The sequence below is a fragment of the Moschus berezovskii genome, chromosome 8, assembly GCF_049115385.1.
Source record: "Moschus berezovskii isolate FMDL1 chromosome 8, NW_MosBer_1.0, whole genome shotgun sequence".
Taxonomy (NCBI): domain Eukaryota; kingdom Metazoa; phylum Chordata; class Mammalia; order Artiodactyla; family Moschidae; genus Moschus; species Moschus berezovskii.
In genome coordinates, this window is record NC_142467.1 from 60279354 (window position 1) to 60296355 (window position 17002).

The 17002-nt window shown below is 41.9% G+C and overlaps 2 protein-coding genes across 5 annotated transcripts in view; both read right to left on the minus strand.

Annotated features, from left to right (window-relative positions):
• Nucleotides 1–425: 425 nt before the first annotated feature.
• EIF4EBP3 (eukaryotic translation initiation factor 4E binding protein 3) lies at nt 426–5742 on the minus strand. Its single transcript, XM_088838629.1, has 3 exons — nt 2184–5742; nt 948–1121; nt 426–777 (listed from the first exon to the last, which is right to left on the minus strand). Exons 1-3 carry the CDS (start codon nt 2284–2286, stop codon nt 749–751), a joined length of 306 nt encoding a protein of 101 aa, XP_088694755.1. The 5' UTR covers nt 2287–5742; the 3' UTR covers nt 426–748.
• Nucleotides 5743–7841: 2099 nt separating this feature from the next.
• ANKHD1 (ankyrin repeat and KH domain containing 1) overlaps nt 7842–17002 on the minus strand; it is a 110212-nt gene continuing 101051 nt past the window's right edge. For 2 of the 4 annotated variants that reach the window (XM_055430979.2, XM_088838615.1), the window contains 6 exons: nt 15311–16923; nt 11718–11894; nt 10478–10678; nt 9746–9921; nt 8893–9057; nt 7842–8614 (listed from right to left, as the gene is read on the minus strand). In XM_055430979.2, coding sequence (XP_055286954.1) covers nt 8555–8614; nt 8893–9057; nt 9746–9921; nt 10478–10678; nt 11718–11894; nt 15311–16923 — 2392 coding nt within the window. In that variant the 3' untranslated portion in view covers nt 7842–8554. Of the gene's footprint in view, nt 8615–8892; nt 9058–9745; nt 9922–10477; nt 10730–11717; nt 11895–15310; nt 16924–17002 lie in introns of all 4 variants that reach the window. The other 2 variants (XM_088838617.1, XM_055430978.2) reach the window with 1 other exon arrangement.

Consider the following 17002-nt stretch of genomic DNA (forward strand, 5'->3'; position numbering starts at 1 on the left):
CCAAAGAAGGCTGTAGGCTGGGGCAGTGCCTCTTGTTTCCTGCTTTGAAACAACTAGGGAGGGACTGCTAGAGAGGCTGATTCTGGGAAGGGTGCTTCCTGGAAAGGCTGGAGCTGCCCTTGGCAGGGGTCAGGCTATTGCTGTTTAAGGTTTGGCAGCTTATCCCCTGGAGAAGGAAATAGAATCCCATGGACAGAGAAGCCTGGTAGGCTACAGTCCATGGGTCACAAAGAGTCGGACACGACTGAGCGACTGAACGGAACGGATGGCCTGTCCCCAAAGCCTGCCTCAGGGTCTAATTGCTGCTGAAAGTGGGCCCAGAGGGAGCTCGGAAGGGACCTGGGACCTCTAATCCTAACCAGGTTTGCTGGGGCCCTTACATTATGGCTGAGCTGGGAAGATCAACATTGAGGAGAACACTGGAGTCAAGGCATTTCTTTGAATGTTTACTAAGCAGTCAGAAAGTGACAGTCTCCATTGCCCCGGCCCAGCCTCAGCTGGAGCCAAGTGCCAGGGGTTGGGAGGAGTGCCTACAGACCAAAGAGAAAGTAGAGCTAAGGGCTTGGCAAGTTGCTCACTCCTACCCCTGGTCTAGCTGCCTCAGACCCAACATGGAGGCCCAGAACCAACATATCACCCCCTTCCGGATTAGATGAGACCAGTAGGCCTTTGGATACCCCAGAGAAAGGAGGTAGCGGCAGCAGCGTGACGGATTCCTCTCATTCCACACATGGTCATCTGCACTGGATTAGATGTCCATTTCAAACTGTGCATCATCGCATCATCTGGGGAGAGAAAGGGCAGGAGGACTGGTTGCTGGGCTGGCAGTCTATAGCTTCATTGTTAGTTCAGGCAGCCCCCTCAGAACTAACCCCCGCCCCCAATCTACATAATTGGGGCTTTTGGTTTCAAAGCCATATTAAAATTTTAGGGCCTGCTTTCCTTACCGGGTATCTCTTCCTCTGTCTCCTTCTGCTCCGTCAGCTCCTCTAGCTTGGTGGGTGGGGCTGTTGGAGGAGCTGTGACCCCGGGAATCTGAGGGAGGCAGCAGGGAGGCGTCTGGGCAGTGGGCGAGTTGTTGCACTCCAGCAGGAACTTTCGGTCGTAGATGATCCTGGTGCCTGTCAAGGGGTAGGGGCTAGGTAAGAGGCAGGAGCTTGGGTACAAAGCTGTTTGGGACCCCAGACACAGGTCTTTTAGGGGCCAATGGGTCACATCTTCCCTTTTCTTAAGGGCTACTGCTCTGCAGCTCAGTCAGGATCTCAGCTGACTAGCCCTCACAGCACTTGAAGGCTTCTGGGCCTAACCAAGATGTGTCTGAGCACCATAGAGCAAGTGGGGCATCCCAGCTGGTCTAGGCGGGGACTTTTGGTTTAGGGGAGCTCCAGGAGCACCACCAGACTTGGAGCTCAAGAACTTCTGGAGGTTCCTGTCCTCTGCTGGCTCTGAACTTCACCTATTTGGTTCAAAAGGTAGGGCCTAGCCCTTCAGCCTCAGTTGGATGAGGAAGCCAAAGAACAGATGTGAAGGCTAGTGCTGCCACCTGGGCTCGGACAGGGAGGGGCAGTGCTCCTGTGAAACCCAGGGACAGGCTCTCCTCATCCTGACTCCTCCCAAGTCCAGTCAGGCTCAGCTCAGCCCAGAGGACTTGGCCCCTGCCGTGTCCTCACAAGGCCCTACCCTCTTCTCACTCCTCCCCTTTGCCTGCGTGGCAGGAACCCCAGTGTAGGTATGATTCCAGGCTGCTCCACCAATCATCCACTAGGCAAGCCAGCCAGCACAGCGGCCTAAAGCCGCTGCCCCCAATCCCCACCACTTGCAGCTTTGCAAAACCCAGTTGCTTCTTGCTGAGGCCACACAGCCGAGAAGGGGCCAAAGCTCCTGTTCCAGCTCCCAGGCAGCAATACTGGCAGGCGTAGGTGAACAAGGAGCCCAGAACCCAGGCCACAGTGATGATTTCTGCCCAGAGTCACCCGGAAAATAGGCACAAGGCCATGTTGCATCACTTCGAGGTTTTAGGGAACCGTGCTTAGGTTCCAAAAACCCACCCCGCTAAAAGCTAAAACCTGAAACCTGGAAGGGGGCCTGCACACAACTCCACGCCCGCACCTCCCTGCCCACGTCCCGCGACAAGCACACGCAGGCCTGTCTGCTGCCTGTCAACCCTGGCCCGGCTCTCTGACCCCCGGGGGTAGTGGCATATAGCGTGCCCCCCGGCATGCTGCCGTAGCAGTCGGGCAGCCCTTCGTTGTCCCCATGAATCGGGCAGCTGGTGGATGAGGGCATAGGGAACGTAAAGAACAGGAAGGCAGCGGCTGTTGCTGAGGACGCACACCTCAGTCTGTCGCGGACTGTCTACCACGTGCGGCTGCAGCCACAACACCTGGCCAACACTCACGCCGGGGACGGGCCGACCGTCACTCAACCTGAAGATCCCGCCCTACCCTCTCGGGAGCAAGCCCCAAACTCAGCTAAAGTTGGGGAGAGTCCCGGCATCCGCAGTGGCCTCCAGTTCCTCCTGGCCCCAAATAGGCCAGCCTGCTTTTGCCTATGAGCGCTGCAGCCACTCAGTCATTTACTATTTACTGTTTCCAGCGGGTGCTGGGAACGCGTGAGGTATGGCACACACGTTTTTTGCGTGTATTCATCCATTCCTCTCAACAGTTGGATAGTAAGACACTATTATTAGTTACAGTTACAAGTGAGGACACCAAAGTCCAGAGAGGTTAGGTCATGGTTGGAAGTCATGGATCTTGTATTAGGAGCGGGAGCTGGGATTCATATTTGAGTATGTCTGATTCAAGTGCGTGCCCCTAAGCACAGCCGTTATGCCCCCCATTAGTCAATTTCAGTACAGGGTTAAAGTGCCTTGATGGCCTGGTGCACAGACATTAGTTGTGGAATAAGTGGACCGATTTAAGGATGAATAAAGGTTGGAAGATACAATAGGCCTATTCTTTGAGCTCTGCCACAGCTAACCTCAATTCACTCTCTCAGTCGTATCTGACTCTGCAATCCCATGGACTGCAGCATGCCAGGCCTCCCTGTCCATTACCAACTCCTGGAGTCTACTCAAACTATGTCCATTGAGTGGGTGATGCCATCCAACCATCTCATCCTCTGTCATCCCCTTCTCCTGCCTTTAATCTTTCCTAGCTAACCTCACAATCTCAGAAAACTAAAGAAGGGCTGGGGGCTGGAGAGGAGTGCTTGGTTTTTTAGCCCTCTGGCAAGACAGAGTCTGGCTTTTTTTTTGCCAAGTCTCTGAGCATGTAGGATCTTAGTTCCTCAATCAGGGATGGTATTCAAGCTCCCTGCAGTGAAAGCACTGAAGTGTGGAGTCTTAACCACTGGCCCAAGAGTGGCCTTTTAAAGAGATTTTTTGATGTAGGCATGGTGATATGAAAGGAGGCAAGACAGAGATGGTGAGAGAGTAAGTACTAAGTTGAGTACACTAAAAATCTCAACTTGATCTAGTTGTTTGCTGTTTGGCTTCCTCAGAATCAGTATACCCTTCACCAGTGTCCCCCTTCTCCTCCAGCCAATTAATTATAGGCCACCTGATTTCATGCATTTATCAGTATTACTTCAGCTTTGGCTTCACCAAATTTTCCTTCAGCTCTGATTTCTTTACTTATTAAAAAAAAAAAAGATGGTATTTTACAAGTCATTGCTTCTCAAATGTTACTGTACACATAAATCACCTGGTGATCTTACTAAAATGAACATTCTGATACAGTAATTAGAACTTGAAATTCTAGGGTTTTAATAAAATCCAAGGTGATGCAGACCCTTAGGTTTGCATGTTCTTTGAATCACACTTCAGGTAGCAGGGATATGTAGGTTTTATTGTTCCAAAAGGCTTTTGAGCCTCTTATAAAGTGGTATATGCCTGAAAGAAGTATTGTGCTGGAGCATAAGGCTTGGGATCAGATTGTGAGGAACCGTCTATGACAACTCAACTTTTAAGCAAGGTTAAGTAGTCTAATGAGGGGAGTGAGAGATAGGATGGAGGATAGTGAGACTTGAGGTGAAGACTCCAGCCTAGTGAAATGGGGTGGGCAAGAAGACTGGCTGCGAGGATGGGGAGAAGTGAAGGGAATCCAGATACACAGAGGAGTAAGGATAAGGTGACTGATTTAAGGGTAGGGTGGGAAGGAGATAAGCTAGGATAATTCCCAGTCTTCTGACTCAAGAGTCTTGGTAGTTTATCCGTTCCGTTCCGTTCTGTCGCTCAGTCGTGTCCGACTCTATGCGACCCCGTGGACTGTAGCCTACCAGGTTTCTCCGTCCATGGGATCCTCCAGGCAAGAATACTGGAGTGGGTTACCGTTTCCTTCTCCAGGGGATCTTCCCGACCCAGGGATCGAACCCGGGTCTCCCGCATTGGAGGCAGATGCTTTAACCTCTGAGCCACCAGGGAATAGTACCAACTAATATAATAAAACAAGGGGAGGGGCACATATTATATTGGCGAGTATATAATGTGTGTGGAATGTTCAGATGGAAAACACTGGAGAATGTTAAGGAGCCAGACGTACAGGTTTGAAGCTACAGAGGGAAAACTCGGCTAGTGATTCAGATTTGGGTGGAGTAAAATCTAAGTCTGTGGGATGAGATTCCTTGGGGAGAAGATACACCAAAAGAAGAGACCTAGCCACATCAACATTTCTTTAAGGGGTAGTGGAGGAAGAGGATTTCACCAAAAGAGACTGGAAAAGACCAGTGAGAGCAAGAGAACTACAAGACAAGTGTCAAAGGTGGTCAAGAAGGATCAGTATGGAAGTGAGGTCTCCCATCTATTAATCTCTTCTATAAAACAACAGCAGCAGTTACTACTACTATAAGACTACCACCAGAAGCTTACTTTTCTTGAGGCACTGTGTGATACAAGAGTTGGGGAACTAGAGAGTAGGTAGTTGGATTTTAGAGAGAAAGCCAGATCCATCATCCATTCAACCTGCATGAAGGACCAAGGAAGAGTTTAAATCAGAGGGTTTTGTCAACACTTATTGACCATTAGAGTATAGGAGCTTTAAAAAGAAAAACAACTTAAACTCAGAGATCTGATTAAACCTAAAGGGAAACACCAGGTCTCTGCCACCAGGCAAATTACTTTGAACTAACATCAGTATCATTAAAATAAGACAGGAAGAGATGAAAAGCAATCACAAAATAGGTTTGCAATCTCATCATTAGATTTACAATCTTGTTTTCCAAATTAGGTCTTCAAGCTCAGGCTCTTGCCTTTATTGGATGTGGTCTTAACACACTTAAGTTCTGGATACTCAACCATTTCCTACCGGAGAGAGTGAAGGCAAAGTAACCTGTCAATAACATTGACACATGGTGACAAATCTTTGAGCATGAATAGAAAATGCAGCATTATTAGAGTCCCTCACCCCAGGACAGGGTCCACTGGGAAGATGTCACAACCAGCCACATTTCTTGGTAGAAGAGCTCCAGGACTAGTTATAGAAAACAAGATGTTCAGAAGCTGTTTTCATACAGTTTGTTTGCCTCTTCCTAGGTTCACAATGTGGTACAAAGGTCTTAAAACAGTGGGACAGAACCATGTATACTAAGTATTCCTCCCTGTTTGGCTTGAAACTCTAATATGATCAGCCTTTCCCCTTCTAAAAGCTACCTCAAACTAAGGATGGTACCTCCTATACTAATCTTGAGGTTGGGGAGACTTGGTCAGAATTTACATGATGGAAACTATAGTTCCAGGTCCTGAGATCTCTTACCTCTGGTTGGGAGAGGCCACCATTGGCTGTCCAACTCTCTTCTTCGGTCTGGTTAGCTGAGGTGATGAAATTTCCCCTTTGAGAGCAGGGACTGAAGGAAGCAGACTGGCCTATAAAAGGGCAAGTCAGCACACTGTAGCCACAACAGGTTTAAAGGGTCTTAAGAACATCAATACTGTTATTGGTGGTGGGATTTTATTTTATTGAACACTACTTGAAATAAGTAGGTTCAGAAACCTTGATGATACAGTTTTATTTCTTGAATGAGCTGTTATTCATAGGGTTTGATCTATGCCTCGGCAGGATGTTCCTTTTTTTTCAGCAGGATGTTTCTTAATGACTTGAGGGCTCACTATGGGTGTGCAAGGTTTTCTTCTGCCTCCACTAAATCCCCAAAATCAATAATGGCTCTCACAACAGTAGGCTTTTGATTCCATGTAAGAACAAATGGTAGGGGCTCTCAAACCTCAGCAATGTATCAGCTTCTAGCAGTCCTATACCACATATTCTCATTCATGAGACAAGCAAATCTGTTAGAACTAGGAGACCCTTTTGAGTTCAGTTATACTAAATTTCATTTTCAGATGAGGAAAGTGAAGCCCAGAGATGAGAAGAGACTGGCCTAAGGTCATACAGTATTGAGTAGCAGAAATGAAAAGAGAACTTAGTTTTCTGACACTTGTTCCACTCTACCCGCTCTGCCTCCCCACAAATCCCTTGTATATTTGAAAGTAATTAAGTTCTTACCTGAGCTAGGTTTAATCCAAGGTTCAGGTTGGTAAAATAGCAGTAAAGTAATGCCAGGAAGAGGCAAGACAGAGGAAGAAGAGATTATAGCAGGCAAAATGTAGTGGGGAGTAGGCTACTGGGATTCAAATAGAAAAGAAGGCAGTACAGATAAGAGGGCAGGAAGGAGGGTATGCTAAATAACTGCTACAAACTGCACAGCTGCTATTTGTTCCTAATTCTCCTACAGGTTTCTCATAATTGTTTCCCCTTCTTATGGGTTCTAGTTCCTGACCTGAGGTCAAGTTTCTCATTCTGTTGTCCTCAGGGTATAGAAGATATTAGAAGAGCTCTTCCAAAAATTCAAATGTACTTTAATTAGTTAAGATAGAACACCACTTACTTTTTGTCCCACTGAATAAGTAATATTATCTCTCACTATATGTTTCATCAAGAGTAGTTCCATTCATTTCACTAATATGAGGTGATTTTTTTTTGGGGGGGTTGTTATTAGTGATAACTGGAAACAGCAAGATATGTAGATGATCCTAGGGGTCCTTTGTTCCCCTCAAGGTGAGGAGGTCTCTTGAGACTACCTGATGTGGTTATTAAGCACTACAAAGGCAACAGCTTCAACACCAGTGATAGTTTCTAAATCCAATCAAAATAGAAAATAAGAAATCTTTCATATGTAATATAATGTAGAAGACGAACCAGGTATGTCTAACATAGAACAAACATGGTGTGTCACATCTAGTGGTGGCTCTAGGAGGAGGGCAGAGAAGATTAAGAACTCCTTTGGTATGAGAGTAGAAAAGTGTTTCTGGTATGGCTGTGCTCCTAGTTATTATTTTTCTGTGCAACCTTCTTTGCCTTAAAGTGTGTTCTGGCTTCTCTATCAATCTCCAACATTTTGTTTTCTTTTTTAGAATGATTTTATCTAAGACCAAGTAATTCAACCACATTACAACATGAACAAGTTGATGACTGTTCTTTTCATTGGGATAGTTTTTTTCTTCTCTATTGCATCAGATTCTTGGCATAGCCTATAGTTTGGCCAAAGCAATCCATTCCAGGGTTCCTGAGTTTAGTTTGTTGACCATATTGGTTCTTCATGAAACTAAGCTCAGAATTAGTCACATATTTATAAACATTCAGCTGATTTGACAATACAACAGAATTACATGAGTCACTCCACCCCCTCCTATGTCCCAAATCAAAACTTAAACACCTATAACCAAAATAAATCTTTAGATTAAAAAGTTAGGAAGCACAAAAGGAATCTGAAGGGTGATCTGGGTGTCTTAAGTTTGTTCAGTGTCATCTGACTGAAATCCTATTGTTCTTATTAACATACTCATGATCCACAAAGAGCTAAACCTTTTAATGGCCTATCTGCTAAAATCAGATAGGATACATTACAGGGGCTTGAAACATTCTTGCTTGTAAAAATATATGCAAGATAATCAAAGAACAAGGAATGTTTAACAAAGTAAGTATACAACTCATTCTAAAAGTGCTTTTGCAAGGCAATCTAAGAATGAACTCTAAAGTGTAAAATGTGAGAAGCCTATTACAAATATAGTATTAACAACCTGGTTCAATATGATTGTGGATTGGGCAGTACCTGCATGACCACTGAAAGGATCACACCCCACTTCTAAACACTGTTCATCTTTTTATTGAGTATTCTGGTAAATATTTCACATTAATACAGGCTATATTAAGTAGAGCCACTATATGACAAGAAATTTACTCAACTTTGTCCTTTTAAGTATGTAAACAATTGTACATGTATTTACCACCCTAAAAGGTTGAAATATGTAATTATCTAATTCTTTTCGGCATACAAGTAGCATTCAGTTTGTTTAGCCCAAAGCACTAATTTCAAAATGGCTAAACTAACCAGAGAACATAATCAGGTGGTTAGGAAATCAATTTGTTCTTATACAATGGGCAATCAAATTTCCATTGCTAAAGCCTCAAAGAAAATTTCTTAGGCACATTAAAAAAAAATCCCCAGGGTTCTTCCAAGGTCAAAATTTCTCAAACAAGGCTAAAGAGTAAGACCTTCTAACTTAGTTGACATATTTGAGATGCATGTTTCCAATATGAGGTGCCCACGTGCCAGGCCAAATCTGAAAAGGGGGAGGAAAAATTGGAATTTCTAATTAGGAATCTTTAGACATTTACAAAACGAATATATAAATGCAATGGCAATTCACTGTTTCTGCCTAGAAAGAATACAGTACATGAAACAAAATGTTAAGTAGCATCATCTTGATATTGAAAAACTTAATTCAGATCAAGGTGGTAAGATGTCTTGACTTTTGATATTCAGAACTTGTATTACCCAAAGAATTAAAAGGATGACATGATAAAACTGAAAAATAAAAGAGCATTAAGTTCATTTTACCTGCTGGGCATCAGTGCATTCAGTTGAATTTTGAATAACTTTTATCATAGGGTTCCAAGAAGGATCTGGGTTGTGAAGTCCATTAAACAGAGGGCCTCCTGGAACATCAGCAAGCTGAGGATGGGAGGGTATTATGGTGCCTCCATACATGGAAATTGGTAGACCCTAAAACAGCAGAAAGGTGCAATCATGAAGTGACTGTAAATGATGATTCCATAATACCAGCATAGATCTCTCTCATTTCCCTTCATTCAAAGAACTCCAGAGTATGTAGTATGTATAGCACCACTGTACAGTGTTGAGAAACCAAAAGTAGTTATCTACATCAACACTTTTTCAATAAGAATAGAGAAAACAACTAAATCCAATATTCAATGATTGGGAAATCTCCAATATTTTATGAACATATAATACCCCAACTTTCCCACATTTTAGATTTACTAATAAGCTTGTGCTAAGAAAAGGGAATTCTACACGATAACTTACAGCCATAATCTGGCTTTATGGCAGCCTGGAAGCTCTCAGAGCAGACAAGAGCGCAATGGTGAGCTCAGAGCCAGCTTTCCAGAGAGGGAGAGGCCTCCCTTCTCAGCTGTGGCAGCCAGATGCAAAGCAGCAAAAGTCAAATCTTCCAGGTTTGGAAAGAAGATGGCAGCATCTTCAGGATAGTTCGAGGACAAACTAATGTAAACAACATAACCCACTTTTGAAAATAGATAAAAGATCTGACAAATTCATAGAAACAAACTAGTTATAACCAAAAAGAATTATTTCAGTACAAATTACTCCTTAACATCTGACTAGATTGGCTGGCAAAGTATTAAACAAGTTACAATGATGTTTGTCAACTCACTTTAGAAAAATCCACAAAACTGCTTGCCATAGGCTGATGAAAAATGTTAGAGGGGGCTACCATTCCAGAATCATCTCTCTCCATTGGCTGATGCTGAGAGAATGTGCTTGGGTCTGACAATTGTTGATGCATTGGATGGTTCCCTATCACAGACTGTGACCAACCTGATAACCCTTCTAGAAAAAAGAATTGAAATCAATAGTTAGATATTTATCTGGATAAAATAACAAAACATTATCACTGGAGTTTTTCATACTAAATTTAATCAAAAGCATTCTTTGACAGCTCAGGACACATTCTTAAAAATCTTTGCAATCCAAAAAAAAAAACCAAGTCCTGTAACTGGATGTAGTCTTCAGAATATCCCAAACACTCTACTTTGTCCTTCAAAAGATTAAATGCTCTCTGAAAGAAATCAAATGATTGTCCCATTCTCCAATGAAAAGCTTAAGAGGGAAAAGAAGTATGCTTTGAATTTTTAATTTCTAATCAACTCTGTATTTATTATTTTATATTTATTACTATCATACACATTACATCTGTTATTAATATATAACCCAAACTAACATTCCAGACTTTGAGACTGGACTGGTCTCCTCAAAGGTTTAAACAATCCTACTGGGTAAGTGTAGGAATTAAGCTTATTTATTTAGATAAGGAACTAAGTTTAAAAGGCAAAATCTCACAATTTATTCAAAATATCCCTCCAGACAGAGGGCACTATAACTGTACCTGACATGGCATTGACACCAAATGACCAGATTCCACTGTGTCCAACAGGAGCGACAAAACCGGTTCCCACAGGGGCTTGTGCGACAGACCCTCCTTGTCGAATTCGGGCTAGTCTCTCTGTTCCAATGGGGGGAGGGATTTTTCGATCCTGACTGGCACTGCCTCCTTTTGGTTGGCCCAATGTTGGTGGGGCAGAAGTGGCTGAAAGAGGTGAAGATGATCCCGAAGAAACAGATGGAATAGGAGAGTCACCTGGTGGCAAAATATTTCTCTATTGTTTTATTACATATAAAAATTCAAATTATAAAAATATGAGAAACCTTGTTGGAAAGATCTATTCCACAACACAGGTTCTGGAAAGAAATTTTTCATTTTGTAATATCATTCAAATGAAAATATATGAGTTCTGTAAACATTATCCTATGCTACTACTGCCTGAAGCAAGTACAAATAGTCTAAATTTTTTTTTTTTTAATTGAACAAGGCTAGAAAGGAAGAAGGCCCTATTTATTCTTGCTGTAGTTCTTTTGTCAAAGGACCAATATTCACTGATTACCTCATGATGCTCATTAAAAAAAAATAAAATCCTGTTCACGTCCTTTTAGAACTTCATCTATTCTAAACATTGAAATAATTAAGTCAAAACGGGGGAATATTTTTACTTATAAATAGCAATACAGTTTCCTCAAATGTAAAAATAAACGAGGAATCATACCAAACTGATTAGATATTTAAATACAACCATTTCACAATACTGTCCTCAAAGCATCTTATAAAACTACTTCCCTTTTTCTTTTCTCTTTTTTTAACTCAAGGCAGATGTATTGAATGAGTTAATAACAAATGATGCTTAGATTGCTATAAAGTAACTAGATCCTTAGGTGGTTGTTTGAATACTAAAAGAGGTGACTCTTGATAAAAATGCCATGGTTCATCAGAAAATAGAGGACACGAAAAAGCTGAACTCAAACCAAGAGGGTAAGCAGCTTCTTCCTCAGTTTCCCTCTTTTCTTGATCCAAATCTCAGTGTAACCTCAAATCTGGCTTGAAAGAATAGCCTGACCCTTCTCAAGTTTTCTATCCTATAAATGACTGATAATTTTTGACATGACTGTAATACAAACCTTGGGTATTTGCATATAACTTAGATTACTTAAAATTACAATATGGTGTTCCCTATAACAAATGATTTAATAACTTATTAGAGACTCTTTGAGATGATTTCCTCCAGGATTCCTACATGAGTTTGAGGCGCTTGTCCAAGGGTGGGGAGAAAAATGTTGTCTGTTGAAACTAGGGGTCCCAACAGGAGCTGGCCCTTGCAGGAAAACCCGAGTTCCTGGTATGCTGGAAAAACTTGTCAGAGGAGCAGAAGAGGAAGATGGGGAGCTGCCTGATGGGTCAATGGATGGTAATCCTGAAATAAAACAGGTCCAAGACATCAAATTAGCTAAGGCTTTAAAAAATGAAAGTCCAAAGTTTACTTAATTCCTCTTTTAAAAAGAAGAAAGCACACAGTTTATTCTGTGGATCACAGCAACAAGAATCCATTTATACCATTTATACTGTATGTCCCAAACCCATTTTTTTTCCTTGTAGTCGAGAAGAATCCTCCTAGATATAGAAAGTCCAGTGTTTAAGAATGGCAGTCATCTGGAGCATGTTTCAGATAAATCTCAAAGCCTTCATTGGAGGGGATATGAAATGACAGCATGTTGTGGCTGTTACCTATTACTTGGAAGAATAGCTGTTCATCTCTATGCTGCTGCTGGTGCTGCTAAGTCACTTCAGTCGTGTCCGACTCTGTGTGACGCCATAGGCGGCAGCCCACCAGGCTCCCCCGTCCCTGGGATTCTCCAGGCAAGAACACTGGAGTGGGTTGCCATTTCCTTCTCCAATGTGTGAAAGTGAAAAGTGAAAGTGAAGTCGCTCAGTCGTGTCCCACCCTTAGCGACCCCACGGACTGCAGCCTACCAGGCTCCTCCATCCATGGGATTTTCCAGGCAAGAGTACTGGAGTGGCTTGCCATTGCCTTCTCCGGTTCATCTCTATAATTATAGTCATTTCCTATGCAAGATGAATAACAAAATTTACCAATTTTTTCTTCCTAACAAGAAGGAAAAGCATACTATTAAAGATAATTTCAGAACTCCATCTTATAAAAAAAAAATCAAAAGTTGCAAACTACATCAAAATTTCTATCAATATCTAGTTTACATATATCTGAATTTGATAGTCTTCTCAAATTCCATTGCTTTCTCTGGAGAATGTAATAGGGAAAGAGGGCAAGGATCTGGAAAAGGATTATAGGTGCTCATTTCAGGAAAAAGTAGTTAACATCAACATAAAAAATTCAAAATTCTCAGGCAGGTCTTTAATTCAAAGGCTTCAGCATATTCACTGGGTTGTGCAACCATCACCATAGTCAATTTTAGAACATTTTTGTCCACACTAAAAGAAAATGTATGCATTACCTGTCACTCTCCATCCTCCTTTACCTGATCTATATCTGAACCTTTAAGCAACTACTAATATATTTTTTTCTCTCTAGATTTGCCTATTCTAGAAATTTCATATAAAAAGAATTATACAATATGTGGTCATTTGTGCCTGGCTTCTTTCACTTAGCAAAATGGTTTCAAAGTTTATCTATGTTGTAGCACAAATAACTACTCCATTTCTTTTACTTTATCTCATAATATCAAATATACATTATACTGAGAATAATATCTTATTATATAGATACACCACATTTTGTTTTCCATTCATCAATTGATGGACCCTGGATTGTTTCCACTTTCTGGCTATTATGAATGGTGTTGCCATGAGCATCTGTATACCAGTTTTTGTGTAGGCATATGTTTTCTCTTGGGTATACCTAGGAGAAGAACTACTGGATCATATGGTAACCCTTTTTAATTTCTTGAGGAACTATTTTTCCAAAGTGGCTGTAACATTCTAAATTTCTGCCAGCAGAGTTCAGAAGTTCCAATTTCTCTACATGCTTTCTTGTCTTTTGAAAGAAGGTCAACGAAAGAAACCACCCAGGCAGTTAAGAAATGAAGCCAAGCTTAATCAATCCTGGACGCTGGAAGGAAGGTCAAGGATTAATGCTTGCTTTAAAAAAAATTTTTTTTAATTAGTAATAAGTAATTTTGATGTTATAGATTTGAATAGTAAGGATCCCAAACCTGGTTTACTATCAAATTAAGATGGATGATTTCCTTGACTTTCTTCTTTCCAGCCATTCATAATCTGCACATCTTCTGGGATATAGTATTAGAGTGCAAAGAGCTCAAACACTGGAATATGAAAGATCTCAAGCTCAACTCTATCTGCTGCTGCTGCTGCTAAGTCACTTTAGTCGTGTCCGACTCTGTGCGACCCCATAGATGGCAGCCCACCAGGCTCCCCCGTCCCTGGGATTCTCCAGGCAAGAACACTGGAGTGGGTTGCCATTTCCTTCTCCAATGTGTGAAAGTGAAAAGTGAAAGTGAAGTCGCTCAGTTGTGTCTGACCCTTAGCGACCCCACGGACTGCAGCCTACCAGGCTCCTCCATCCATGGGATTTTCTAGGCAAGAGTACTGGAGTGGCTTGCCATTGCCTTCTCCCAACTCTATCTAAGTCATCTAAATTCATGTATTAGTTAGTGCCAGTCACGTGAAGGATTAATTTAAAAATTAATTAAATTTTACCACAGTCTGAGAACTGGCAATGAGCTCTTCTTTCATCCTGGAGCCTCTGAAAACTTTATTAGTTTGACCAAAATGAAAAGTTAAAATAGTGCCTATTTATAGAAAAAAAATCCTGGAGAATAATATTTTGGACCACAGATGGTCTTATGTAACATTTATTTCTATTTGAAAGATGATATAACAGTTATGTTTTCCTGAAAAGATAAGTAAATGGAAACATATGTGATAGAAATGTTAAGACTATGCCATATTAGTAAATGCACAAATTTTAAACAACTTAGATCAGTTTATAATTAAAAGGAAATGGGCTCTGGGAAGTTTTCTAACTGGAAAAAAAAAAAGCTAAATAAGTGGCACTATTACTTCTTACCCCCATTCTAGGTCAGTCACAACTTCTAATTTGTTTTTTAGCATTTATTAGAGCAGACTGGACTAAATCAGAGCATAATAGAGCAAACGGGGACAAAATTTTGGCCCTTAGACTCTGGAAAATAGATTCTGGCTTTCCAAATATCTCAGAGCTACCTCTAGCCTCTTATCTTTCCAAATCTTTCTTATACTGCCTGAGCAGCTAATTTCTAATTTCAAGGAACAAAGAGCTGATTTGAAATTTTTTTTAAAAAATAAGAGCACATACACGACTGGATCTCTTCAAGCAGCTCCATCTACTATAAATAAGATGGGTTATGAGCGCTCATGACTGAAAACAAAGAATGTAGATTATGAATTGTAACCCAGCCTTTTTAAATCTAAGAAATGCAAACACTCACTTTGATTTAAAAAATGTCTGTGAATTTGGAATCCTTGAAGCATCCTATGGGTGAGTTTTATGAATATCTTATATCAATTCTAAGAAAATTAACTGACACAAGGTGTAACTTCCTTGATAGTAAGTATAGACAGATCATAAAAAAGAATATAAAGCAGTTCATATTTGGGTGACTTACCTACAACTAGTTTTTTATCCACTCAATCAGCAGTCATTAAGGGGTCTTTACTGCTTATGATAACACCCTTATTTCTTCATGATCATGCAATAAATATTATGTATAAAATAAATGCTTTATTATCTTTGGAAGGTTAGATTATGCTGTTAAAGTCCCAAATTGCGCAGTGATGATAGTTACAATAACTTACCAACTGGACTAGTAGAAACTCGCTGGGAAGGTGATCTGAAGCCAGGTGCCTTGGAATTGTCAGGGTGCACATTCTCCAAGTGTCCAAGTACAGAGCTACCCAGAAACGCTGACTGAACAGTGAAAGAGGCATCTGCAGCAACTCGTGAGGACAGAGGACCATCTCCCCAACCTTGGTTAGCTGGCACCTGACTGCTATCAAAAAGACTACTGAAGTGATTGAAAAGCGTGGCTGGGCCAAAAGTAGGTGGCAAAGATTTATTTGCTGGGTTAATGTGCATCTGAGAACCATTCATAATGTTCATGGCTGAAGAAAGCTGCACTGTAGCTGGTGGGCCTTGAGGTGGTGTTAAAGGAACTGGATTTGTAACAAAAATGGACTGGGGATCCTGGTGTATAGTTGCATTTGGTACCACTGAGTAGAAAGAACCTCTGGGTTGCAATCGATGAGAAACTCGAGGTGCTGGTACAGCTAATTGAGGTAAATTACTGGTATCCTGATTATCAGCAGCAACCAATCTAGGTGATGCCAAAGTCAATGGAGCAGGTTCTGAATTAGATGCGAAAGGCATTGACATAGGACTTAAATCAGACACAGTGGATGGCTGTGCTTCCTCCTGTGTGTTATTGGATGGAGGAGTGGGACTACCAGATGGGTGAGTTTCTGGAGCTCCTGGGGTGTTGCTGACAGAGCTACTGCAGCTGTTGGCAGCTGAAGAGGGGGGACACAGGTTTGTCCCTGTGTGGTCCTGTGTGGACACTTTTTCTTTGGGGGTGGGCATGGCAGAGAAAGACTCCATCTTTTGTGAAGAAAGCTGTGCTTGAGAAGTACTTGCAGGCAGAAATGTGGTGGGAACTTGCCCACTAGTGACAGGTGCAGAGGAGACTGAAGGCAGGGAACTACAAGTGCTTGTCATAGAAGAAATCACTGTTGCTGGAGGGCTTGTCTTAGGCACACAGGCAAACAGCTGCTTTCTGACTGATGAAGGAGTCCGGGTATTAGTCACACACAGTTGCTGACTGGCAGCAACTACAGAAGAGACAGTGATAGGGCAACTGGCAGTAGCTAGTCCAGTAGACTCTGAGGGTAGAACAGTTCCATTCTGGTTAGGTAGACGGCCTGTATTATTATGCTTTGGAGAGCTGTTTGTGTTGCCAGGATTCACAGGTCTCACTGGGAATGGTCCCCAAGTGTTAGGAGAGGGTGAAAAGGTTCCTCCAAACTGGGCCATGGGTAAGCGAGGATGCCGAATCTGTTGCATGGTTTGAGCAGCCAACAGGGCAAAATGCGGGTGGGGATAAGCTAAGGGGAGAGAAACTGGGAAAGAAGAACGTACATTTCCTGGAACGTTCTTATTAAGTTTATTAGTGGGCTGGAACGTAGATAACGTTGTTGCCTGTGAAGTTACAAGACTTGGAGCACCCAAGGGAAATGCATTTTTACTGGAAGCTGCTGTGGTGCCTACTCCAGATGAGAAGTTTGCATGAATGGCTTTGGTGCTGGCAGGTGTTCTGATATGGTTTTTAGGAATCAAGTCTTCCAGTTCCTTAGCAGGATCTTGAATAAGTGCATTAATAAGTTGAACTGCATATCTTGTTGATTCTGTACCACCCCTGGGGAGAAAACAAACAAAAAACAAAACAAGAGCAAAATCATAAAAAACTAGGAAATCTTTACCACGAAATAAAATTC